At 36.4% G+C, this 27,275-nt stretch overlaps 1 protein-coding gene and 1 non-coding gene across 10 annotated transcripts; both read right to left on the bottom strand.

Moving 5' to 3' along the window:
- Positions 1–7,939: 7,939 nt before the first annotated feature.
- On the bottom strand, positions 7,940–8,010 carry TRNAG-GCC (transfer RNA glycine (anticodon GCC)). The gene has a single exon. It is a non-coding gene; the product is annotated as a tRNA-Gly (tRNA).
- Positions 8,011–8,942: 932 nt separating this feature from the next.
- Positions 8,943–26,181, bottom strand: LOC103715462 (Methyltransferase family protein). 9 transcript variants are annotated; one of them, XR_003387236.3, is made up of 9 exons: positions 25,789–26,181; positions 24,040–24,149; positions 22,133–22,344; positions 21,944–22,035; positions 20,322–20,424; positions 20,030–20,172; positions 14,024–14,154; positions 10,594–10,648; positions 8,943–9,176 (listed from the first exon to the last, which is right to left on the bottom strand). XR_003387236.3 is itself a non-coding variant. In XM_008803082.4 (8 exons), exons 1-7 carry the CDS (start codon positions 25,975–25,977, stop codon positions 14,056–14,058), a joined length of 948 nt encoding a protein of 315 aa, XP_008801304.2. In that variant the 5' UTR covers positions 25,978–26,181; the 3' UTR covers positions 8,943–9,176; positions 14,024–14,055. The 9 variants fall into 9 exon arrangements, 7 of the variants coding, with proteins under 7 accessions (XP_008801304.2, XP_008801305.2, XP_038979534.1 ...); XR_605394.6 differs by lacking the exon at positions 8,943–9,176 and adding an exon at positions 9,984–10,489; XM_008803082.4 differs by lacking the exon at positions 10,594–10,648.
- Positions 26,182–27,275: the final 1,094 nt, after the last annotated feature.

Consider the following 27,275-nt stretch of genomic DNA (forward strand, 5'->3'; position numbering starts at 1 on the left):
ATATTAGATGATCAAGTCAAGAATGAGAAACAAACATTAAACTTCAGCCATTTTTCTCGATATTTAACGATATTTAAAAAAAGAGCAATGCTACGTTAACTCAAAAAAATCACTAAACCGTCTTCCACCATACATGTTGCTTCATTTCGTGGCACAATTTGTTGTATTTATTAATGATTAAATGTTTTATATTATTACAATCCTTTGGTGGTATGGTTGGTTTGTGTGTGGGGTTTGTTCTCACAAGATTGTGAGTTCGAGTCCTGAGTCCTTCTTCCCACCGTTTCGGTTTTTTTTTAGTATCCCTCTTGCTGCTTTTACGACCGTGCAAGTTTTGCACGAACGTAAAAGCAAGACGCGCCTTGCACGAACGTAAAAGCAAGTGTTTTTACGACCGTGCAAAAAGGGAGGCGCAGCAACGCGCTTCCACGCGAAGGATCGCGCCCGTCCACGCGAAAGATCGCGCCCATCGCGCCCACGAGGACGTCGCGCCCGTCCACACGAAGGTTTCGCGCCTCACGGAAAAGGACGCGCCCTGTAGCCATACGTCTGTAGAAGTCTATAAATAGAAGGCCTCTACAGATTAGAAAAGAACAATTCTTTTTCACTCTCTACTCTCTATTCCCACCAGTTAAAATACTCTCTATTCCCACCAGTTAAAATATTTCTTTCAAAATTGTTTAACGGGCTTGAAGCATATTGATTCTGGGTTCAAAGCCTTCTTTGATCCGTGCAAATCATCGAGGTAGAAGAAACGAGAGGCTGTTGTATCTCAGGAGTAGAACGCCATCCAAGCCTAGTGCACTGTAAGGCGGCGAAATCTACTTCAAGAAAAGTGACCAACATACCACGCCTCAGCATCTCGGGTTCCATTTTTCCTACTTTTACTTTTAATTTTTTATTTTAGCTTATTACTGACTATTATTTATTGAAGTAGAATAGTTTAGTTTTATTTCTGCTTCAAATTTATTGCCAACAATCTTGAAGTAGATTTCTACGTATAATAGGCTAGTAATTAGAGTTACCCCAATGGCCAATGCAAGTGACCCGGTTCCTCCTGAAAAGTTTAATGGAACTAATTTTAAGCGTTGGAGAGAGAAAATGGAAATCTTCTTAACCACGCTTGGATTATTTTCCATAATTTTTGACTCTCCTCCAAATGAGGATGAGAATGAACCGGCGAGGACTTGTAATTTAGAGGAATTTAGGAAGAAAGACTACCTGTGTAGGGGTAGGATTTTGTCCTATCTTTCTGATCCCCTCTTTGATGTCTATTGCACTTTGAAAACCTCTAAGGAGATTTGGGATGATCTTAATAAAAAAATATGGTATCCAAGATGCCGGAATGGACAAATATACTGCTAGTCAATTTTTGTCTTATAAGATGGTAGACACAAAGCCCATAGTTGACCAAGCCCATGAGCTAACAGTGATTTATCATGAATTAGGCTTAAGAGGAATGGGTATAACTGAGAGCCTTCAAGTTGCTTGTACCATTGACAAGCTTCCACCTTCTTGGAAAGAATTTGGGTTGTCTCTAAAACATAAGACCAAAGAAATGAGCATGAAAACCCTACTATCTGCCATTAGGATCCAAGAGCAACATCTTGAGAAAGACAATGAGCAAATTATGAACCCTGAGTTTCTAACTAAGGTGAATTTTGTGGAAGGCCAGAATAAAACTTATAGGTTCAAAAACTCCAAATTTGAAAAGGGTGGACCTAAGAACAAAGGAAAATCCATGAAGCCAAAACACCAGATCAATAAGAATGATCGGAGGCCGATTTGCTACAATTGTAGAAAATCCGGTCATATGGCACGAGTATGCCGGATGAAGAAGAAGAAGTATCAGAACTATGAACATGCACCTCCTCAACCTGCCAATCCACAAACCAACATGGTGTTATCCAGTACTGGTCCTTCTAGTACTGATGATCGGTATGTAACTTTAAGTCCAGAGTTAAATTTGGCAATTCATTCTACCGATTGGTTAGTGGATACAGGTGCGAATGTTCATATGTGTACTGATCGTACCCTTTTTACTGTTTATCAGGTCCGGAGCGGCCTAACAGTGACTATGGAAAATTCTACCTCGGCACGAGTACTTGGAACTGGGAAAGTACTTCTAAGGCTTACATCTGGGAATGTACTTTCTCTATTTAATGTGTACCATGTACCCGAAGGAAGGAGGAATCTGATCAGTGGATCTCTTCTGATAAGGAGTGGCTATTCTTTGTTATTTCAATCTAAGAAAGTGATTATAACAAAGAATGGAACATTTGTAGGCAAAGGCTATGAGTGTGATGGCTTATATGTAATTAATAAAATGAATGATGTACCTTTGGATATTCCTTCTTATAGTAATAATAAAGTTATTCTTTCAGTATGTTCTTCATTTCTTTGGCATGCTAGATTAGGACATGTGAATAATAATACTATTAAAAGAATGATTAGTTCTGGTTTATTGCCTAATGTTTCATTAGATGAAAAAGAAAAGTGTCTAATTTGTGTTCAGTCTAAGCAACCTAGAAAACCATTTAAAATGGTAAATAGAAATTCCACCTTATTAGAATTAATTCATTCGGATGTATGTGAACTAAATGGAACTTTGACTAAAGGGGGAAGAAGGTATTTCATAACCTTCATAGATGATTATTCTAAGTATTGTCAAGTTTATTTGATGAAAACTAAAGATGAAGTAATTGAGATATTTAAGTTTTATAAATCTTTAGTAGAAAATCAACTTGACAAGAGAATAAAGATTCTCAGGTCAGATAGAGGAGGAGAATACACCTCTAATGACTTGAATGAATTCTGTAGAATTAATGGAATTCTACATGAAGTAACACCTCCCTATTCACCTCAGTCTAATGGAGTGGCTGAAAGGAAAAATAGGACTTTGCAAGATATGGTAAGATCTTTGCTTGCCAACTCAGGTTTACCTGAGGTTTGGTGGGGGGAAGCAGTGCTTACTGCATGTTTCTTGCTTAATAGAGTTCCATTTAAAAGTTCTAATGAATCTCCTTATGAACTTTGGAAAGGAAGAAAACATAACCTAAGCTTCCTAAAAGTTTGGGGTTGTTTGGCTAAGGTTAATATTCCTTTAATTAAGAAAAGAAAATTAGGACCTAATACTTTTGATGCTATATTTCTTGGTTATTCTCTTAATAGTGCTACTTATAGATTCTTAGTCATTAGTTCTGATATTAATGGCATAGACAAGAATACTATAATTGAATCTAAAGATGCTTCTTTCTTTGAAGATGTTTTTCCTTTTAAGAATAAAATAGAAACGCATATAATAGATAGATCTAATAATGCATCTTGTAGTTCACCTTCTAATGAAAATGAAAATGAACTTATTGATGTTAATGAACTTGGTAGAAGCAAAAGAATTAGGAAAAAGAAAGATTTTGGATCTGATTTTTATACCTTTATGGTTGAAGATGATCCTAAAACATATAAAGATGCCATGAACTCATTAGATTCTATGTTTTGGAAGGAAGCTATTAATAGCGAAATGAATTCACTTATGACTAATGAAACATGGTTTCTTACTGATTTACCACCTGGTAGTAAGGCTTTAGGTTGTAAATGGATCTTTAAAAGGAAATTAAGACCTGATGGTTCAATTGAAAAATATAAAGCAAGATTAGTTGCTAAGGGCTTTTCTCAGAAAGAGGGTATTGACTACTTTGATACGTATTCTCCTGTGACTAGGATAACTACTATCCGTACTTTAATTGCACTGGCTTCAATCCATAATTTGATTATCCATCAGATGGATGTCAAGACTGCCTTCCTCAATGGTAATTTAGAGGAAGAGATTTATATGGAACAGCTAGAGGGATATGTGGCTCAGGGACAGGAAAGAAAAGTTTGTAGGTTAGTCAAATCCCTTTATGGTTTAAAACAAGCTCCTAAGCAATGGCATAGAAAATTTGATGAAATAATTGTTTCTTATGGCTTTAAAGTAAATGAATCTGATAAATGCTTATATTCTAAGTTAGAAAATGATTCATGTGTTATCTTATGTTTATATGTTGATGATATCTTAATTTTTGGTACTGATATAAATATTGTAACTGATATCAAGAATTTTTTATCTAATAATTTTGATATGAAAGATTTAGGTCAGGCAGAGGTAATTCTTGGTAACAGAATTACCAGAATACCTAATGGTATAATCTTTGATCAATCACAATATATTGAGAAAATTTTGAAGAAATTTGATAAGTACAACTGTAAACCAGTGAGTACACCTTATGAGCACGGTTTGAACTTGAAGTGCAACAAAGGTGATCCAGTAGCCCAAGAAAAATATGCTCAGATTATTGGGACGCTGATGTATATTGCAAATACAAGTAGACCTGACATTTCCTATGCTATAGGAAAGCTCAGTAGGTTTAATAGTTGCCCTAGTCTTAGTCACTGGGAAGCACTGGACAGAGTACTTAGATACTTGAGAGGTACCATGTCTTATGGTTTACATTACTCAAGATTTCTCACTGTACTTGAAGGATACAGTGATGCTAGTTGGATCACTGATTCAATGAACCGAAAAGGAACTAGTGGATACATATTCATGTTGGGTGGTGCAGCTGTTGCTTGGAGATCATCCAAACAAACTGTGATCACCAGATCCACTATGGAGGCTGAGATTGTAGCCTTGGATTCTGCATCTCAAGAAGCAGAATGGTTTAAGAATCTTATGTCAGAAATTCCTATTATGGAAAAGCCTATGCCTGCTATCTCTTTGTTATGTGACAATGAAGCTGCAATTAATACTTGTAGAAATACTGAATATAACAAAAGAAACAGAAGATACATTAGTGTGAGACATAAGACAATTAGATACCTAATTAAAAATGGTATCGTGACTTTGGAATTTGTTAGATCTGAAGGTAACCTAGCAGATCCTTTGACTAAAGGACTAGCTAGAAGCAAAGTCATAGAAACATCAAGGGGGATGGGACTGAAACCCATAAAGAATCATTGACAATGGCAACCCAACCTATTCTGACTGGAGATCCCAAGACGAAAGGTTCAACGGGAAAAACAAGTTGTTTAATGATTAGTTAGCACTATTATTAAAATGACTTTATGTCATTTGGTCTCTCCCTATGATGTGAGTGCTAAATACAGCAGAGGTATACGGAAGAGTTTAAAACTCTGAATGAGTCCGAGTCTATGACAAGGTGCTGTGCTGCGAGCACCCTTGGAGGATTCACCTATGTGAGTGTGACTGTGTGGCCGCAGTCTATGGGGATAAGGGTTTAACCCCTAGAGCGCTCATGAAACTGAGATATTGGTGCATGAGGCCAAAAAGCACCACCTATGATGAACCCAGTATTTGCATTTGTTATGAGTGAAGTATATGGAAATTTGAACTAAAGGATTTGGTTCAAAGTTTTTTAGCTACCACTATTCCTTTCAGATGAAAGTATACTTTCACTAGGTAAAGGTTCAAAGCCGCAAGCTACCTTTATTGAAGTCGTAACATAAAAGCCCGGTATGACTATTTTTATAAAATCTTGAAAACATTTTAATCAGGTGGGGGATTGTTGTATTTATTAATGATTAAATGTTTTATATTATTACAATCCTTTGGTGGTATGGTTGGTTTGTGTGTGGGGTTTGTTCTCACAAGATTGTGAGTTCGAGTCCTGAGTCCTTAAGGGAGGCGCAGCAACGCGCTTCCACGCGAAGAATCGCGCCCGTCCACGCGAAAGATCGCGCCCATCGCGCCCACGAGGACGTCGCGCCCGTCCACGCGAAGGTTTCGCGCCTCACGGAAAAGGACGCGCCCTGTAGCCATACGTCTGTAGAAGTCTATAAATAGAAGGCCTCTACAGATTAGAAAAGAACAATTCTTTTTCACTCTCTACTCTCTATTCCCACCAGTTAAAATACTCTCTATTCCCACCAGTTAAAATATTTCTTTCAAAATTGTTTAACGGGCTTGAAGCATATTGATTCTGGGTTCAAAGCCTTCTTTGATCCGTGCAAATCATCGAGGCAGAAGGAACGAGAGGCTGTTGTATCTCAGGAGTAGAACGCCATCCAAGCCTAGTGCACTGTAAGGCGGCGAAATCTACTTCAAGGAAAGTGACCAACATACCACGCCTCAGCATCTCGGGTTCCATTTTTCCTACTTTTACTTTTAATTTTTTATTTTAGCCTATTACTGACTATTATTTATTGAAGTAGAATAGTTTAGTTTTATTTCTGCTTCAAATTTATTGCCAACACAATTCACAACCCAAATAGAAAGGGAGCAATTAGAATGCAACACACTGGCTGAGTGACTTTTCGAGTTATGTCTTTGAGTTACTAAAGCATTTTTCTAAAAGGAAAAAGGATGATGCGGCCACTGAATGGAATTAGTTTTTGATTCACTTTCTATCAAATTTTTGATGAATTTTAAATAGGGGATGGCTTCTCTCTCTCTCTCTCTCTCTCTCTCCCCTATTCATTTAAATTAAAAACATATATCACTCGATTGGTTTGACGAACAGTATTTATAATGTAAACCATTCAAATTGTGTTTAGGATCTGCCTTCTGAGGTGGAGGTTCCCAGTAGGTTCTCAATGAGGTAATTTTAATGGAACTTCCAAGCATTTAGTCAAGACCTGGTGCAAGTGGCGAGACCTGGCTTGAGCTTTAGTCAAGACATGGTGGTGCTTGCTACACTAACTGCTAGGCCATGAGAATGAACCAGTATCGAGATACCTTTTACCAGTCTAATATAGTAATCGGTCAGAGAGGAAAACATCCCATAGAGTTTGCACTGTGCATGTAAAAGAAGAAAAAAATATTTGTCATCTTAGTGTCTTGTTCTATCTTTACAACAAAGTTGTTTCTTTCTCTTTTTTTTCCTTTAATAATTGAAAGAACTCCTTCAAACCTAGCATTTGCAAAGATAAAACATTATATTTTTTTCTTGTTGTAAAGATAAAAACATTGTCATCTCAATGCCTTGTTTTTTTTTTTTTACTTTAAATTTGTTTCTTTCTCGTTTTATCTTTACAACAAACTTCCTCTAGAGTTTGGAATTTGCAAATAAAAGAAGAAAAAATTATTTGTCATCTCAATGTCTTGTTTTATCTTTACAACAAAGTTGTTGCTTTCTTTTTTGTCTTTAATAATTCAAAGAATTCCTTCAAGCCTCAGCACACCGGCAGACCTACTAGGAATTGCGCGAGTTCTGAAAATCAGCTACACAAGTTTGCAAGAACTCGACTCCAAAATTTAGGCTAAGTAAGTTTGTTAAAAAAAAAAAATCTAAATTTTCTTTACATATGTTCTGAATATATGTTGTATACAATTCTTTAACTATTAAACTGCGAGAATGGGTGGGAAATCCAACACGGAAAAGTAAGGCTCATGGCTGAGCGGTTCTTTAGTTGCCGGTCCTCCTCCCTCTGGTGCTTAATTTGTCGACTGAAAGTACCGCCAAATTTAGTAAAGAATCCAGAGGCTTTTAGTGGATCCCCGATGAAGGCGACACGGGACCTAAAAACCAGTGTTAAAGTCCATGGAATCAGAACAGGCTTTTTTTAAAAGCTAAAAGAAAAAGGGAGAGAGAGGATGGAAGGCGGAAAAGAAAAGAATGGCGAGGATGGGTTTCCACTCCGAAAGAGGAGCGTGGGTTCCGCGCCACCTTTCCCTGCGGGCAACTAACGAAAGGAGAACGCGGGAAAAGCCACTATTCGTCCACGTTTCGGAAGTGGCTCCTTCCTGTTTTGTCGCCCGGGAAAGGCCACTATTCGTCCACGTGTTCAAAGTGGCTCCTTCCTTGCTGTCCTGTGGCCTCGTCATGGTTTAAAAAACAAGCAGCAGCTGATGTTTTCTTTGAAAAAGAGAGAAGAATACGGTTATACGGCAAGAGAGATGGAAAGCGATATTTTAACCCAAAAAAAAAAGAAACAAAATGATTGCACCAGCCGGGAATCGAACCCGGGTCTGTACCGTGGCAGGGTACTATTCTACCACTAGACCACTGGTGCGTTTGATGAAAGTTTTTCTTTTTTTGCTTTGAAGGGCGAGTATAGGTCAATGGGAGAAGAACCCCTCATTAGCCTTCGTTTGTTTTCTGAAAAATTTGGACAAGCGAGCGGCTAGTTTCTGATGGTGGATCCTATTAACATAAGACAAATGTTAAGGCAAACTACCGTAGAAACTTGATCATGTAATCAAATCAATGCGGCCTTCCTCCTAGAAAACGATAGCACTCATAGAAAATTCTCTAAATAAATTTCCTTTGGAAAACAATGCACTCATAGAAAATTCTATTTTAGCTTTCAAGCACCGAACACAGCCATGGACCTTCCACTCCTTAACAATAGCAGGAATTCTCTAAATTTTGGGAATAATAGTCAAAGTTAATCTCAAACACCCTTTGGATCCGACGGAAGCTATAGAAATATTATATGCTTGGGACAAAAATATTTTCAACCATCAGGAGCAAAATAAAAAGATAAAAATGAAGCAGTCCCAATATAGGAAGCAAACTCACGGGCATGGGTGAAAATGATGGCATGAGCTGTTCATTGTCGAGTAGCTTTTAATCTTACCGTAGGTGATTTAGGTACCTCTTGTTTCTTTGTAGATCTGATGGACCAACCAAATTCGTGATACTTTGTCCTTGGTTATAGGGTTAAACATGTTGTAATAGAAAAGATGGACTTATTTTAGCATGACTAACAATATGATGAGCCCCATATCTATCTAAATTAAGCAGAAAGGGAACCCTTCATTGCTACATTACTCAATAATTAGTTCCGCACTAGATAGGATTCCCGGCTATTCTTTTGATAAAGGTGTGGTTGGAGGGTTGTTTAGTTGTCACGTCTGTTCTCTTCTAGCCAAACAACTTAGCTAAAGAATACAAAAAGTTATATTCTGTGAGAAGAAAGATTAAAGGGTGCAATAACATGTCTGATAATGGGTAAAGACGTATTGGGGCTGCAATAAATTATATAGATTACAACTTGCAAGTCAATTGGTTGAAGAGTTTGGGGGCCGAGAATAAGTAACAAACTTATGAGCTGTAGATAAAAACTTGTGGTGCACCAGAAAGATAAAATTTTTCCCTTCATTGCTGGCACAGAAGAATCCATTCGTAGGTCCTTCCATCTAGCAAAACTTCAGGCAGAAAACCCGATCTGATCTTCTGTTGATTAGGAGGAAAACACTCTATGTGAGGGCACAGAGTACAGATATCTGAAAAATGTGATGAGACCTCTCCAGCTTCCACAATTAGGTGGCAATTCATGATTTACTTCTGATCGACTAATGGACAGGAAATTAATGAATTTACAGCACAAACAAAGGCAAAGCAGAAATCATAAAGAACTCATGTATATGTATTGCTAAGTACATCATCAACTACTTGAATACCATCCTTTCTGCATGATACAGTACTGATACCATTTTACTTCCATTTGAAAATTAATCACGGTAGGAACATCATATTTCTCACATGTATGCTGTACTTGCAGCCACACATGATCAGTATGCTGCTGTCCTTAACATTAATGATTAAACAATTCATATTATAGAATGCCCCAGAATTGGGCCCTCTATATCGATATCGTGTTTGAATGGAAAAACATGGAGGAATGATGATGGAGAAAGTTTAATGGCATTGGCACATGGTTGGTATTAATACTTGTTTGAATGGAGAACTAGGAGGAATGATGACAGAAAAAAGTTTGATGAGGTGTCATCAATCACTGATTGCAAAATATATGCAAAGAATAAGCATTATACTAGAAAGAATCTAATCACTTGGGGTGAAGCATGAAGGTAAACAGACTACATGATCGATTAAGAAAAAAATGAATTATTTGACTTTGTCACATTCTGTCAAGATAAAAATAGGTCTCCATGCTTATCTCCTTACTCAAGGTAGACTTCAATGATGAATGATATCTCAAGTTTCCAAACTCACCTAGTAAAATATATTGAAGGAATCTGCTTCCAAATTATAAGTTGCCTAAAAATAAGCATATAAAACCTGTATCAAAAATATTCATTTACGAATAAATGTTTGAGTCAACCTAACAAGCAGTTTCCAAATCGCCTGTCATCCAAGGAGCCTTACTACTTGCATGTTTTTGATTTTATCAAGAAAATCACCATGTGTGTTCAATTCTGCTTAGCATTCCATGGACATCTGGGTACCTCCATAATCTCAATGCTTGAACTCTTTCTTTTGACTCTCACCCACAGGAAAACACAGAAAACAAACATCACCCCTCTGACACAGCAGAATAATGGATTGAAGCAGTGGTTGCTTCGACTCATCAACTACTTCTTACCAAAACTTATGTTACCGCATCACATAACTGTTATCATGGTCACCTCTTGGTGCAGGTAAAACAGAACGCCACATTAGAAAGTCATTCTAACAGAAAAGTAGCTGATTTGTTTGTACAATTGAACCAGTGAACCATCAAGAAACAGCTCTCTGCACTATTTTACCTACTCAAAAAGATAATATGAATTACTACATACAATACCAATAAATCAATCTGTACGGCCTAACCATTCAGGTGGAAAAGTTATAGACTACAAGTGATGCTTACCTCTTTAATTGGGCCACAGCAGAAAAGAACCCTCCACAATTTCTTTCTACTCAACCTACAAACATTTTAATTGCAAGCAATATTGTCCTCAGATCCAATCCCTTAAGTAGCAAAATAATATATGGTTTGTGTATATGATCACATCAATACCACAATGTTCATTAATTGGCGGTGCACAATTTCAATGTCTCTCCTAGTACTGTTGCTAGGATCATGAAGCTGGTCAACATGATAGTGCATAAGTGGAATGATCTATTGCAAGTCTATCTAGCTTTACTTTCAATAATTTAGAAGCTCGAAACATATCAGGAAAGCTTCTTCCAGTGATGCACACCATTTTCTTTAATTCATTTTATTGTGTAGGGACTCCCTACAGTTCCAACTTCCAAAATTTTAAAATATCAACATCATATCATTTTTACATGAAATTACTCCATAAAAGTCATTCAGTTGTTCAATGTTCAGGGTCTGGGAATGAAATAGAGGATCACTTTTCAAGAATGATGTTCTATTCCAGTTTTTTAGGAATTGAATGGCACATAACCATCTCACTACTTCTATTCCAGTATCTAGGAATGATGCTTGCCTATAATAAGTTCATACTCCGGTGCATACGCCACAACAAAATAAAGACTTAGAATCTCTTTATTAACCAAAGTCAACCAAGAATAATCAATCTATTGGTGCCATATCATTCAGTACACTAATAAAAATTTGAAAATGATAAATGCTACTCACGGGAGATTTCCAACATCCTGTATCATGCACCTCCTTGATCTTGTTGCTTGGTAAAAAGAGAATAGAGGGTAAGCTAAAAAATTGCAATCCATAGTCCCAATAAATCTTCAAGAGCTTGAATCAACTAATGTGTTTGGTCTCATCTAGAATATGCAAGCATTTGTTGATCATGCATCAAAACGCTTGGAATCAAGGTTTTAAAAACCAATACTAGAGGTGGAAACAGTTTTTTGCTGCATCGGCACAGACCCTGTCCGTCCTGTACCGACACATCAATGGGGCAACATCCTTGTCCTGTAGGGATGCCTAAAAGTCCCTTTTTCTTGTAAATTGTTTTTAAATTGTTACTTCTTTTATATACTTCAAGTAAAACATCTGCCTCTTTTGAATGTATCTCCTCCCTTGCCATAAGGAAGACCCATGCACACAGGTGCAAGGGTTCAAATCCCTTGTGCAATATTAATTTTACCCCCCAACCCCCAACAAAAATAATAAATGTTCTATATTTGTATCCTCACTATAAATAATTTCTGCACAAAAAAATAATAATATATTTATATCCTTACAGTTTATATATATTTTCCACACAAAAATATTGTATATCATTAAAAGTTGTTATATATATTGGAATTTTTGTTCAAGAAATGAGTACATTCATGTCACTCACAAAAACTTTAATGATATGCCTTTTCTTAAATATTATGTATACTTTTCTGATTCATGAAATTATTACATAATAAACAGAAGTTTCAGTAAATAATAATTTAACTATACATAATTGTTATTGCCCCTTTTTTAAAAAATCCATCAAAAAATAATGATGACAAAAACACATTAATGATTCATCCAGATAGTAAAATAATAATTTTTTGACAAAAAATAGCTCATCCAAATAGGAAAAAAAATCACTATAACTTTTGATGGCATGTAGAAAGCTATTGGCAAATATCTTTTTTGAGATGGCACAGAAAAAAAAAAGAAAACATGCAAAAATGTTTAAATTCATCCAAAAAGAAATATTTCAAATGATGACAAAGACAATTTTAATGATTCATCCAAACAATTTTGTCATGTAAAATAATTAATCAAGACAATAAAAATATTTATTATAATTTTAATGATCGCATAAACCTCCAACCATGTGTTTTCAAAGCAAACATAAATCTCCAACCACCAGGACAAATGTCCAATATTGTAATGATTTGGTATGTTATTTTTTACCAACACCGCCTCCACCACCAATGTCATCACCACTGCTGACACTGCAAATATTGCTGCTATCATACCACCACTGCCAGCATTATTATATTCACCACATTGTCAACATCTCTGCTACCAACACCACCGCCACCATGACTGCTATAGTTGCCTCCGCCTCATCAATTGGCCTACCCCCACCATCCCACCATTGACATCATCACCATTATCGCCACCATCACACCACCATTTTCATTGTCTCCACCTCTACCATACTGCTATCAATCCCACCACCAACACCATTGCCTTTCCATTGCCTCCTCTACTACTACCACCACCTTCATCACCCTTCCATATTCATTTTTAAAACTAACAGACTACATCAAACATATTTATATTTTTTAAAAAAATTAAATAATAGAAATAATTTTTTTATTTCTGAAATAGACAAATGGAAGTGATGCTAAATAATAACTTATTCCTTTGCTCCCTTAACATTACACCATAGCCCCAACTCCGCTCCTCTCATCTATTCCCCTCCTTAAGGACCTCTGTTGTTGTTCATAACACCTTTGTGACCGTGCCACAACACCAACACCATGGTTGCCGTCTCCTCTCAAGTTTTGGCAAGTACCCTTCTCATATTTTCTCCCTCTCTCGAATTCTCATCCCTCATCTCTCTATGATCTTAGTGTTGGGACCCCAGAACACTCGATATTGCCCCCCACCATCCATACCAGCTCTATACTAGTGGTTGCTGAACTAACTTGGCTGGGACACTCATGTTTTATGTATTTTGACAACTTAGGGGCATCCTGATGCTAGAATCCTATTGAAACAGTATGGTATTAATTGTACGATCTCATTCTAACAGTATCTAAAGCCATGCTTAGAACCATCCATCGGGTAAAGCCATGCTTTAAATAGTTAAAAGATTAATTGACCAGCATATGTATCTCATAATTACACTTTATGATATCTCATTATCAACATAAATGGAATCTACACGCATGCCCATGAGAAGCCTTTTCTTATTTTCATATCTAAATGATTTTGCACCCTTTGAGGTTTTCATACAAGTAATGGCTATCTTGCCATTACTTTTGATTAAAGATCATAGAATTAAATTTGTATTCATATTGTCTAAAAAGCAAGTCCCCAACTATTAAAGCACTAAAGCAAAAGCCTATTTATCTTTTATGTGTCCTTATATTGAAGCAAAAACTATCACATGATTTGTCATTATGATAATTTTTAAGTCCTCAATTGACCTGCTTTTTTCCAAAAAATTGATATTCCAGAATTAAATTAGGAAAATGCATACAAACAATCATGTTATTGATTAGATATCCAAATATCATCTAGAAAATATCTATAAAACCTATAATCCTATTTCAACTCCAAACTTACTAGCATGGCTACTCAAATAATTTTCATAAATAAGCCTGAAGAAAAGGAAAGAAAACAATCCTACATTCTTTTCATAATAAACTACCTTGAGCAGATGTTAAAATGAAGTAGGAAGCATTATGAGGGTTTTTGGAACTTTCCATGAACCCAAACCCTTTGCATCTTCTTCCCATTACGGCGATTCACTGACCTTACACAACAATATTCAAGCTCCAACTGCATGTACATAAACAGAGTCCCCAGTTATTTGGATGATGAAATCTTTGTATCCTTCTCCAACCACATTATAACTCTTAGAAAAAGAACCATTTTAACTGAATTTTTAAAATGATATGTGAAATAATTGCATGATATCAAAAACCAAGTATAAACTAAATTCAGCGGTTGAGCCAAAAGAACAGAAAAATGCTAAGATACAGAAGCGTGTTTTCAAGGAATGGGAGTAACTAGATAAAGTTTATGAGATCACCACAATATCTAGCATGTCATATAAGACGAGCATCAATAATATATTAGGGTGATCTTATTCAAAAAGCATAATGATGATGCAGATGTAATGGTGAAAATGCAGCAATGCTAGAAAAGGAATCCTAAATTACGTTCAAAAGAAGAAAAATTTGGGAAGACTGATACAACGTTCACCAAAAGGAACCAACAACCCAATACATTAAAATAAACCACACCCTCAGGCTTCTTCAGAGCTGGAAGTTCTCAACTCTGTCCACTTCTTGCTTAATGTTTGGATCAATTTGCTCCATTGAAATTACAAAATATTTCCCTCTCCATTCTCTAGCTTCTCTCTTTTGTTTCATTCTCCTTTTATTCTCTGCCTCTTTTCCTTTGCACTTTTTGGCTCTTTTATAAACTTTTCTGTCTCTCCCTTACATTATTGATTACTTTCCTTTTCTCCTTGCATTTTCTTAATGAAAGAAATTAGGAAAGGTTCTAAAAGTAGCTACAATATGCATGCACCCACACCAATGCAGTAAACTCAACCAGCCACATCTGCTTGACTAAGAGGCATATGCGACTGCTTGAACCACAATTTAATATGCTGTGATTAGGCTTACCTCATCTTTCCCTCAAAACAAACGAACTGTGTGCTCTTTGACAAACTTATCACATAAAAATCCATTAGTATTTTTGACACGCCATTCATAAGTTTAGAAAGATCATAACCATTTTTTCCTTAGAAATCAGCAATTTAAATATCAGAAATAGAAAAACGAAATAAAACCAGAAAATAAATAATGAAGGAAAAGTATTTTAGTACATTTAAGAAAATATTACATAATATTTCATTGGTTTGCTTTGTCCTTTGTATTTAGTCCATCCGAAGGGAAGTAACATTTCAGATCTATAAAAAGCATTTTCCTAGGATATTAATCTGCACAGGAATCCATCCCAGTCTTCCATTTTCTGTTTAAAAGCCATCTTAGGCAACCCAAGATCTTGGCTTTGGTTCTAGAAGTTGAATCTCATTAGCTATTGGGACTGGTTTAGATCCTAAAGTCAGATCCAAAATCTCATTGGGTACAGCTATAAGCACGGGTAATCTAAACCCAACTACCAGACTACCTAAGAACTGATCAGGAGGTCATATGATCAATTTGTTCTTGTTTATCCAGATTTCCCTTTTAGATATTTACCTGCTCTTTTGCAATTTTGGTCCATAATGTTGGAAAAGACTTGTGAATCATTACACTTTGGTTTATGGTCCCCTGGGCAAATATTTCAATCCATCCAATTGTCAAAAAGCTAGCCCAACTTATCAACACAGCATAGCAGTGTGAACATTCAAGCTCTGTATAACACATACTATTGTACGTTCATCCATACCAACATAGAGCTATGCAGTATACATTGATCTAGCCTTGTACTGAGCAGGGAAGGCTTATATCTTGCTTCTCCATTTTAAACAGTATTTGACCATAGCAAACAATTATTTCATTTTTATGGTACCGGTAGGGTCAATATGTACCAACACCTCGGAATCAACAAATGAAAAGTAACCAGTACAAAATGGCATGAATTGGCATATCAGTACCAATTGGTACAGACCATAGAGAGCAGTATGGTCACTACATGCTAGTCAAGTCGATTTTGGCATCTTAAGGGTCAATGCTGGTTTTCCATAGGAACAATATGTTGCCGGTTATACCATCCCATTCCGATGGTATTGAGTTCTTATTTATACTTAAGATGGTCTAGACATCTTTCTCACTTTTTTTTTTTTTGAATTTTCTTCATAAGAATGTCTGCATTACAGATTGCACGTATTCATAACAAAAAAAAAACATTGACACTGAACAAAAGTTAAAATTCACGATATTCCATATTGTCTTAGTTTTCTTTCCAATGGTAATGGTTGTGTACTTGTGTATATACAATACTTAGGGCATTAATATGTCAACATAGTGACATGTCCCTTCTTAAGTGATCAACATGATTTCTAATTTTATGTGTTATTACTATGTAACGTACCAGTGTACTGTTAAGTTGTAAATCTGAAGTTATGCAGTGCATTGTTATTAATAGATAGCATAGATTAAATACTTCAAGCCACCAGAAAGAAAAAACTGAATTACATTTTTTCAAGTTTTACCAATAGGGAAAAAAATAATTATGACATCTTCAACCTGCTTGAAGTAACTCATGAATTTAAAGGGTCCCAATATTTAATTTCTAGGTATAAAAATAAACATACATACTAAGATCCGTCGTACCGGTACCAGTCAGTGTACCGGTCCCATATCGGTCCGTACCGGTATGGCGTGGGATCCGGCACCGATTTCTGCCCGGACCGATTCGTACCGGCCCATACCGGCTGGTACGACATACCTGATAAATACTATAAGTATAATTTATCATGAACATAAATCAATCTTGTAAAATGTCTCATTCTTTGAATACTTATGCTGGTCAAAGGATCAAACCCATGCTCCAGCTTTTGAAGGTAGAATTTTTATATAATAACAAAATGAATACTTAATTCAAAAACTGAGTTTCTCAAAATCCACCCAAGTCACCCATTTTCTTAAATTCTGCTAAGTTTATCCTGGTTTGCACAGGGTCACAAGCATGTCCATTCCGATTATGAACCCAGACCAGATAGGTGGCCACTTCACTGATTCTCCTGTCTGACCAGCTGGTCCAATGCATGTTTGATAACTATCTTGGATTTGGGGTCCAGGGATTCAAAAGATTATGATATGAATAAAATGGATACATGTAACTAGGAAGGTTTAAATAGTTATTGAGAAAAAATAAGTAAAATGTGGAACTCTAGTTAAATTCATGATGCCAGTTAACACATGTATTTCTTCTTCTATCTATTGTAATCTCCTTTTCTATGAAATAATTTGTTTCCTATTTTTCCCTGTCGAATCAAGATTTTAACCAAACCTAGTTACACTACTTTCATTGAATTTATCAATGTATACATTTCGTTCAACAGTTAAACATCTTTTTGTTTTTTGGCCTGCTAAAACAAACTAGGAAATTGTTTTTTTTTTAACCCTAGGTAGATCAAACAAGACAGACTTAATAAAAAGCATATAATTTTGGAAGCAAACAATAAAGAATGGGTTGTATATGTAATATCTTGATATTTCCCTCGCCAATTATAAATACAGAATTTGTAACGCCAGTAGCACATTTTCCTAATATACTTGCTTTTTAAAGCAAATTCCATTATTGTTTCCAAAGTACCAACATTTGAAACATTAAGAGGTTCAGCATGCACCACTCGGTGCATACCCTACTAAGATCTCCTCAATACAGGGGAGTCTAATCCGCACAAGGACCACATGAACTGTCAAAACTGAGGTTAGAACAAGCAGTTTAGAGAACGATCAAGATTGTTTAGCATCAAACTGACCCAGACCATTCCCGTACAAAGCAATAGCCTGGGTACTACTAAAAAGTGGGTGAAAAGGTGATTCTCTCACTTTCCACCTTAGAAGGTGGAACTAAGAGGAAGAAAGAGGAGCAAGTTGCTACAGTATTTTCATATGAATTTTATTTTTGTTTATTATATTTATTAAATAATTAAAAATATATATCTAGAAACCATTGTTAAATTACCTAAAAAAGACAAGACAAATCGATAAGTGCAAGTTCAAGTCGCACTATAGAAATTTTGAAAAATTAAAACCTGATAAAACTATACAGTTAAGCTATTGCCTAATACATGATCCTTGATTATAGTAGTGATATTTTGAATGGTTTTACATTGCATGTGCTAGTGTTGTTAAATAAAATTATAAATGTCTTCTTTATTTCATTACTTGCATTTTAGTTAATTGCTAATTTTAACACATCCTTTAGATATATTTTTGCGTTATGTAATGTTATGGCGAACATTGTGATATTTATGCATGTTAAATTATTAATGATTTCAGCACCTATAGAAAAACTTCGAGTTAGGGCATGGGCATCTAACTTGATACTCCCATATTATTTCTTGCAAAAACATAGAATTTAGATAAGAAAATAAACGAAAACCAATCAAAAAGCCATATAAAGGGTGAATGGAGTGTGCCAATGCATACCCCTTGATACTTGTTATCAGCATAATCCATGATATGGTGCATGCTGCACCCATCCTTGGTTGATAAAGTATCAATCAAGGGCATTCCAAACCTTGCTTCAAACCCATGTAATATATTTGAATGATGCTAAATGGTAGTATAGGCCTAAAAACCAATCGCACCATGGAGTATACTGCATCATACCACATTATGTACCATGTCATACCACCCATTTCAGCAAACCAGTGTATAAATATAGGGAGATGATTTCAACCCCTCCCATGATCACCCTTTGTTGCACCATGGTGAATGAATTCTTTGATTCTGCACCTCACTTTTCACGCATCTCACGCTCCATGGAAGGTAACCAATCAGTTGCCATTTCACTAATCTGGCCACCACAATTGGTTCACCTATCATGTGTGCTAGCAAATTTCCCCATAAGCTTATTTATTAAGCAACTGTAGATGCTCGTGGACATATCATGTTCCTTCTTCTTAGGGCGCCCTCCCCCCACCCCAACTACCAAAAAGGTAAACATGGGGGCATAATACAATATGCATGAAGGGTTGAGGACCAGGTTCATTTCGACGATACCATACCATACTGGTTCGACGATACCATACCATATTGGATAAAGACCCGGTTTTGGGGATCTCAAGTCTGGACTGAGGCAAATAGAGGATCGAGACTGATGCATCCCCGCACTTGGGATGGCATAGCATCCCAAGACACTATTTCTTTAATTTATTTAATTATCTTTATCTGTTTTCTCTTCATACTTGTCTATAATGATTGTTCCAGTCCATCCTGATCTGTCCTGATACCGAACTAACTTGGGTTTAGACTTCAAAGGAATGAGCCCTAGTACTGGTATTTAAACCCTCATATGCACCATATCAATATATTGCCAATATGCCCCCATGCTACGGTATTTCAAATCTTCACTAAGAAAAACAACTTATTTGGAGAGATGCATTGCATACTTTAGCAATGAAGTTAACAATTACTTCCACATGGTTGAGTGTCAAGAGTAGTGATTATATGAACATATAGATTGATGTCAAGCATACACCATGTAGGCATCAATCTTCAAGCGCATCTATGAGCAAAAAATTGTTGACTCCACCGCCAGACATAAGAAACTTGTAGCCAATTTTAAATTTATTCTTAACTTTTTCTTCTTTATTATTTACTTGCATTGGCCAAAATCACTTACAACAACAAAATATGTGCTTCAGAACTTTAAAAGAAAAAAAAAATCCTTGATTAGGCTACTTGCAATATCAAAAACATACTCCGTCAATGATTTAATTTTGACAACTCCTTGAGAATAGGTACCATGGAAGATGCAATGCCTTTGGGACAACAAGACAGCAGGTTTCAGTCTTGCTAAACATGCAAATTATCACCGTTAATTACCTGGACCTACTCATATTCTGCATATCTGAACTCAAAACAGAATGAGGTTTTTCTTTAAATCTAGCACATCTATAACTCATATATGCTATAAGCACAGAAGTATGTGATATTGGTGATGTTTATAAAGTACACTGTACCTCAATGAAGCCAGCACCAAGGAAGAGATCCCTTACAATATCCAGTGAGAAAAAATATGAAAGAGTGCCATCTGATCTCATGTACACATTGCACCCCACTCTCTGCTCCGGCAAAAATCGAAGCATTGTCATGTCATAAAGGCCTGACACATGCAGGCTAATCATTAGCTAACATCCAAATATCACCAAGAAATAGTAATCATTTGAAGGAACTGACTATTGCAGTTACCATCCCAGATAAGAATAATTAATTAAATTTACTACTCTAAAATGATCCATCAGGGTATATTACCATAATCTCTGAATAAGAGCAAACCCCCAGGTTTTAAAACAGAGAAACAATTATCAGCAACAAATGACATCTTTTGAAGCGGTACCGCTGACATGGTAAAAATCTGTAAATTAGCAACAGGATATAGTGTTAAATTCCATGAAAAAAAATAACTAAGTTATATATTAAATGACATCGAGATTCAATATCTCGTTACCGAACCCTATACCAGTACCACACTGGTACAGTCGGTACGCCCGGTACGGGGTCGGTTCAGCGTACTAAGACTTCGTATGCAACCCCCCCCCCCCCCCCCCCCCCGCCCCGCTGCGTACCGAGTCTCGGTTTGGTGCCACCATATATGGTATGCCCTGTATACGGCGGTGCATACCAGTACGGCGAACCAAGAATTGCATAAGTTACTTTACATGAACATGTAGTTGTCCCGGAAGAATCTACTGTTTGTATAGTTTACAAATCAAAAATAATGAACCAGCTGCTAAAGTCAAGAACCAAAATATGGAAAAGCAACTTTCTGTTTCCTGTATCATGACTACACAAGATCCATCCTATTCTTCTACAAGTGAATTGATATGAAAGCAAGGTTATACAAAAGATGAATAAATGAAAATGAAGAATCTCTCTATAAATTCACAAAAAGCTGCAGAAAAAAAACTCTCTTTCAACAGGTCAACATGAGAAGTTTGAATAAATTAATGCTTTCAGATAAATTTTATAATTTAAGTTCTAGTATAGATGGCCTAAGAACAAATATAAACACCAAAAATCAAATGGATATATATTATACAGAGATAATGGTGTTGGTGAAGAATAGGAACATAAATACTAAAAGAACAAAGTTAAACATGTAAATAGTCTGCACATTTACCTTGAAAAGGAAATTCATAGTTTTATAAAAAGGAACAAAAATTTCAAATCCATTTATCCGCGTACGTGCCTGGGCAGCCCCACTGCCTTGACACCTGGTGCTTTCCAAGTTGTCACATGGGCAGCTGCCAAGGCACCTAGGTTGGTGCCTAGGAAGGCACCTAGGTTGGTGCCTAGGCAGGCACCTGATTGCCTGCAGGCTGCTTTTTCACAAGGCCGGCGCCCATTTATGATATTATTCATCGCCTTAAATTCCAGCTTTTTTTCTTCATATATGTTATGATGTTTTCACAATCTAATAACTATATTAATATTAATTAGCCCTAGCATGTACTTATCAAAGTACATTATACACTAACCCATTTCAGTTTTAAACTCCAGGCACCAACCTAGGCATTTCAAGGGGCCGCTGCCTAGGACCACCTAAGCATTTTGATAATCTTGGTCATCTTTATGCATACAACTACACCATAAATCATTGTCAAATTGCACACCCATGGCACTTTTGATAACAGAAAGAACAGTGCATTAACAGGAGAAACTTTGAAACTCTGAATTTTAAATATTTGACAGACCTTCAGTTACATAGAAAGATAAAGAGGAAAGAGCATTATGTGACAGTTCATTGACGAAAAAGCAATTTGTGAGAACGGACAAAAGCATAACAAGTTTTTCATGTCACACATCAAGTATTCTTCAGGAATTCACATGTTTGATGATGAAATATTGAATAGAGTTGAAAAGGCCACACTTACCAAAGTAATAAAATCAACTCCACCAATACAACATCTATCTTCTCGCAAGAAGGATAAATCATTCAATGTTGTTGATTCGTTTTCTTTAAAATCTAGGATAAAAGACCAAAGAAGGACCATAACATCAAGATCATGCATGGCAAAATAAAAAATAGATGCAAAATAGGATCAGAAGTCAAAAACAGCAACCTGATGGGAAGTTTAAAGGCTTTGCCAAGGAATTCTTTTGACAAGAAGCGCAGAACAACCAATTTGGAAAGCCACCTACAGAAAAGTCAAGTAAAAATGGATGGAACCGTTGTTCAAGTGAGACTGCATTAGCAGTAGCTAAAATCTCCTTTGCCTTTTCAAGGACCTCCTCGCTGCAGTCACAAGCATATACAAGAATATTCTGTTTTGCACTGAACAAGACAAACTCTTGTTATAATAAGCAGTTAAAAATAATATAATATGGAGAAATAGAAGTTCTTAAGATAAATTATAATATGGGCAGGAGCATGTATCAAAGTCCTGCATTTAAAAACACAAGAAAAACTTAACATGTTAAAGATAATCAGGATCTCTTTTTTCCACAGGTCAGGAAGAATTTTCTCATAAATACAATGACAATACTCCAGAAGAAATGTTACATGGTTCTGCGGCAGAAAAAACAAGAATCTATAGTCTCCTATGACCGCTATTTAGCAAGTATGACTGCAAGCTCACTTGTCATCGCATGTATGCAGTACAAGTAACTTTCCATAAGGAACCAATGGACAGAACTTAGCATTCACAATGATAATGTTAAACAAGTACTAGAATCACCATCCTCAATAAGGATACTATTAAAAAATACTAAAACAAACTCAAACTTCTAATATATCATGATGATATTTGTACAACTAACTCCAGCAGAATAACTGCTCCATTGCTTGAGCCAAAATATTATTAGCATAAACTAGGTCAGATTTGCAAATCCAGTAATCGAAAGGTTGAAAATGTCTAAGATAAAGGGCCTGTTTGGCTGCTCATTTTAGTTATCCATAGGACTACCAGATAAAGGCAACCCTTTTTTTGGGGAGAGGGGGGGGGGGAACCTTAAGCATTACAGAGAACAAGAGTTTTTCTCAAGGAATGCAAAATCCTTAAAAGCGGGGACAACATAAATCACCCCTTCAACGGGATCTGTAATCCCTAATTTTTTGGGATATTTGATGGACATCTCCAGATAGGCACATTTCTTCTTTCCTGGTGCACAAAGGATTTATCCACCAAAAAGCTCATACAGGCATCTTAATAGGCCCAGATGACATTTTGCATCGACAGCTAGAGGTAAAGAGAGGTATGCAAGTTTTAATAATATTACTCAAAAAAGAAGAGAAGTAACATTACAAAGACATGTATGAAAATCACAAAAGACATTTTAACAAGCTTGCTATGAGAGTAGATGGCCTACAAAGGGGGAAAATGACGAACTACAATATCTAAAGTACATAGCATAGATGAGGAAAGGATCTTAGTTACCGAAAGTTTGAAAAAAGGTGCAACGGTACAGAAGCAAAACACTGAAACGATATTGGTTACATAAGCACCTATGTAGAATAAGAAGAATTTTGCAAAAAACAAAAAATGATATATAAAATTATTGCAGTTTCAAATAATATATTAGATATTGAAATTACAAAAAGGAAAAATACGCATGAGAAAAGTGCACTAATAATGGGACTGGATTGATATTTAGTATGCATTAGGACTTTAGGAGAGCTATGATATAACCAATTTGGAATTACTACCAAAGCCATTAAGAAACACAAACAGGAATGAGATTTTGGAGTGGCAACAACAACCTAGGAAGAACTCATTTAATTAGATAAAAAAAAATAATGCTTAAAAGGATGATTAGTTCCTTGTCTTAGTTCTATAGCTTGTTGTGTTTCTTTTATCTCCTATGTTGGTCCCTCTCCTTTTTCCTCTTTAATTGTTTCCTTCTAGATTTTCCTTTTACATGTCCATGTTCTTCTTTTTTGGTCATCTTTTAAAAAAATCCGGCATGAGATTTCGGAGCAGATGTGGCAGAATTGATATAGGATAAAAATGGATACCAATACAAAAATTACCGTAAGATGGGAAGAACTGTGCTTCCATTTCCACATCCCACCTCCAAAAGATTGGTGAAATCATCACAATAAACTAATTCTGGAAATTCCTTCAACAAGTAGCGCCTTTCCTGCAGTAACAAAAGTATGCATGTTACAAAAAATTTCTCCTGGGGGAAGACGTGCTGGAAGATTTAACAGAGTTGAGCTATTGAAATTATCCATTCTTTGGTCATTGATATATTATATATCTAAATTTGCTATCGAGAATTTTTTTTGTCAACAGACTGAAAACTTTGCTATCAAATTTAATTCAAAAAAGGCATCCCTCTATCTTATAATTTGTTTGTAAAAACCCAAAGCATTTATGCATTTTCATCAACTCCTGGACATTTATTATTAATCATTAGAAAAGATGGTATTTTGTGCCTGTGGGAGCATTGTTTATCGCTTTATAATCAAAAAATAATAATAAAGCTTGAGCAATTATCATAGAATTAAACTAAAGTAGGCACGTCATGAACTAAGAGGGTGGTGTAATAAAAATAATTCCCTCATACAATTGTTTTCCTTCGTGTGATAAATACCACACATGGTTATTAGCAACATATAAAGGGTGCAAATCATGTTATTGCCCCCAACAACGGTTAGCGGTCCATGCTAACCTGTAGTCTTGGATTTATAAAATGAAGAGAAAGAGGTTGGAAACTTATCAAACTCAACTTCTATTTAGCAAAACCAACCTAAATTCAATTTTGCTAATTGTAACCAAAACCATTAAGCCTTTTCCAAATACTTGGGAACAGTGTTATGAATCCACAGCCCTTATCTTCTAAATGTTTTCTTCTACAAATCTAATTTAGTTTTGGCCTTGTTCTTTTATCATCAATCAACACTAATATCAAGATACATTTTCCTGGATAATAGTAGTAAGTTCATCTAAACCTAAAATTTCACCTTAACCATTCACAAGCCATATAAAGGGTTGGATCGACAAACTCTGAGATTTAGACAGATAAATGTTTTTCCTTTTTCTTTTTTTTTTTTGCTTGGGGCACAGGGTGAGGGTGCCTTTACAACTGAAAACCCATAACCTGAAAACCACGAATTATCATTTTCATTACTTTATCAGTTGATTTTCCCCATCGGATCAATTTATGTATTGTGTAATGGATATTTTGTTGGTTCATAAATTACAACCCAAAGCCCTATCAATCATCCATTCAAACTAACTCAAGACCCTACAAATTCTAACCATACATCTCCTTAACTAATCCTAATCCCTTCTTTTTGCACTTCTCTAAATTCTGCAAATGAATTGGTTGTCTTTTTAATCCCTCGTTTTTGTTATGAACCCTATCCTAGCTTTACCCGATACCCCAAAAAACTAGAATTAACGTGTTCATTAATTGATTTTGCTCATCAAATCATTTAAAACATATGTTGAGGACAACAAACTTTTTTATTGATTTCATATATTTTTAGCCTTCGAATTAGTCTTGTAGACACTAGTTTTACATCGAAAAACATCAGATCAAACCATTTCATACTATGCACTGATCTCTCTATACAATTAAAGAGCCATGCCTAAAGCTTGCATTTATACTGCACTATTTCTCCACTCTATAGGGGTGGGCATCTCTGCGATAACATTTATGCCAACCCTCCTACCATGTAAACTACAACAGAAAAGAGCCGACGATAGAAATCATCATCATCATCAGGAGGAGGAGGAGGAGGAAGAGAAGAGATTCGGGTGGAAAACAGAACCTTGAAAAATCTTCCAGTGGAATGGCGCCGGTGGAAGCGCCTCCAGGCGTCCACGTCGCTCGGATGGGGAGAAGAGGAGGGGAAAGGGGCGAGGTGGTGACGGAGAGAGGGGTCTCGCTCCACCTCTTCTCGGAGCTCCTCCCATTGGAAATCTTTGGAGTAGTACTGCGCCTCTTTCTCTTCCACCATTCCACCGCCCTTCTTCTTCCTCGATATTTTTATCAGCCACCTCACCGAAGCAGGGAGAACGAGCGGGCGGAGGAGCGGTGGTCTGTCGCCGGCTAGGGGCACGGCCGCGAACGAAAAACGTGGTATAAACGGAGGAGGAGAGGCGAGCGGTGGAGGATAGTAGAGGCGGATGAGGAGAGGGGCGTGCGGAGAGAGTCCGGGTGGGGCTTCAAGAGCTAGAACAATTTTTTAAAGCAATTTATTAAAAAGTAACAAACGGGCCGGGCCTGATTAAGCCGGAAAAGCCCACCGTGGTGAGGATATCAGCCTCGGTTCTTTTGATGAGTTTTGCACCTAGGTATGACCATCTAAAGATAAATTTTGATAATAGTCTGCCAGTTGGTGGAGCCTACACTGGTGTTACCTTTGTGGTTAGGGATTACGAGTCTAAGTTGATTGTGGCGGGAGGACGGCGCATCTTCGAAACATCAGTTTCGGGGGCGGAACTTAGAGTCGCCTGGAAGGAAGTCTCCTATGCGAGACAAATACTAGAGGCTGGGAGCATCATCTTGAAGGGAGACTCAGTAGAGATGATTGAGCGGATTCTACAGAAGAGGCCACGGGTGTCCAACCATCCGCTTCTAGAATACATCCGGAGGCTGCTGAAAGAGTAATGCTTTTTAGATTGTGCATGTGTTACGGAAAGTGAACAAAGCTGTTGATTGGGTCGCCTCCTTTATTGTTCACCATTTTAGAAAGATTTTCTGGACCCATTTTGCATGTATTTCTCCATCTCTATGGAGTATTTTGTCCTTTGACTCAAATAGCAATGCTCACGTAAGACTAGTGTGAGCTACTAATGTAACCGAAAAAAAAAAAAGGTTAAGATTCATTGGAACTGTATGTAATCATAATTCAATAGTACGTGTTAGCATCCTATTCTAACTTTTTTTTGTTATATAAAGAGAATTTCTAGGGTTAGAATGCGAAGTTAAATTGCAGAAAAGTGAAGCCTCTGCTGCATCCTCTTGTTTCTCTCCTCTTTTACGAATAAACACCCCTCCAAAACGTACTCAGTCCCCTATTTTTAATACCTGCATGCACGCATGTGCAAGGACTAGTGCCAGATAAGCGCAACGCCTCTAATTTATTAGAAACAATATACATTTAGTGAAAAATTACGATGCTCTATATATATATATATATATATATATATATATATATATATATATATGGAAAAGTGCACTGGGGGGAGAAAGGGACGGAGAAAAAGAAGGGCGAGCGAGATCTCAATGGGGTTTAACAAAATGGAGAATTTA

The sequence above is a fragment of the Phoenix dactylifera genome, chromosome 3, assembly GCF_051530095.1.
Source record: "Phoenix dactylifera cultivar Ajwa chromosome 3, Ajwa_hap1_PhDact_Kaust_v1.1, whole genome shotgun sequence".
NCBI lineage: Eukaryota > Viridiplantae > Streptophyta > Magnoliopsida > Arecales > Arecaceae > Phoenix > Phoenix dactylifera.

Bases quoted from the DNA above. Each gene is read 5' to 3' on its own strand.
- LOC103715462 (XM_088718161.2), bottom strand. From the start codon at position 25,977: ATGGTGGAAGAGAAAGAGGCGCAGTACTACTCCAAAGATTTCCAATGG. The intron at 22,345-24,039 runs GTAATTTTTGTA...TGTCTTGTTCAG, and splicing joins ACAGTTCTTCCCATCTTACG to TGCAAAACAGAATATTCTTG. The intron at 22,036-22,132 runs GTTGCTGTTTTT...CTTTTATCCTAG, and splicing joins GCCTTTAAACTTCCCATCAG to ATTTTAAAGAAAACGAATCA.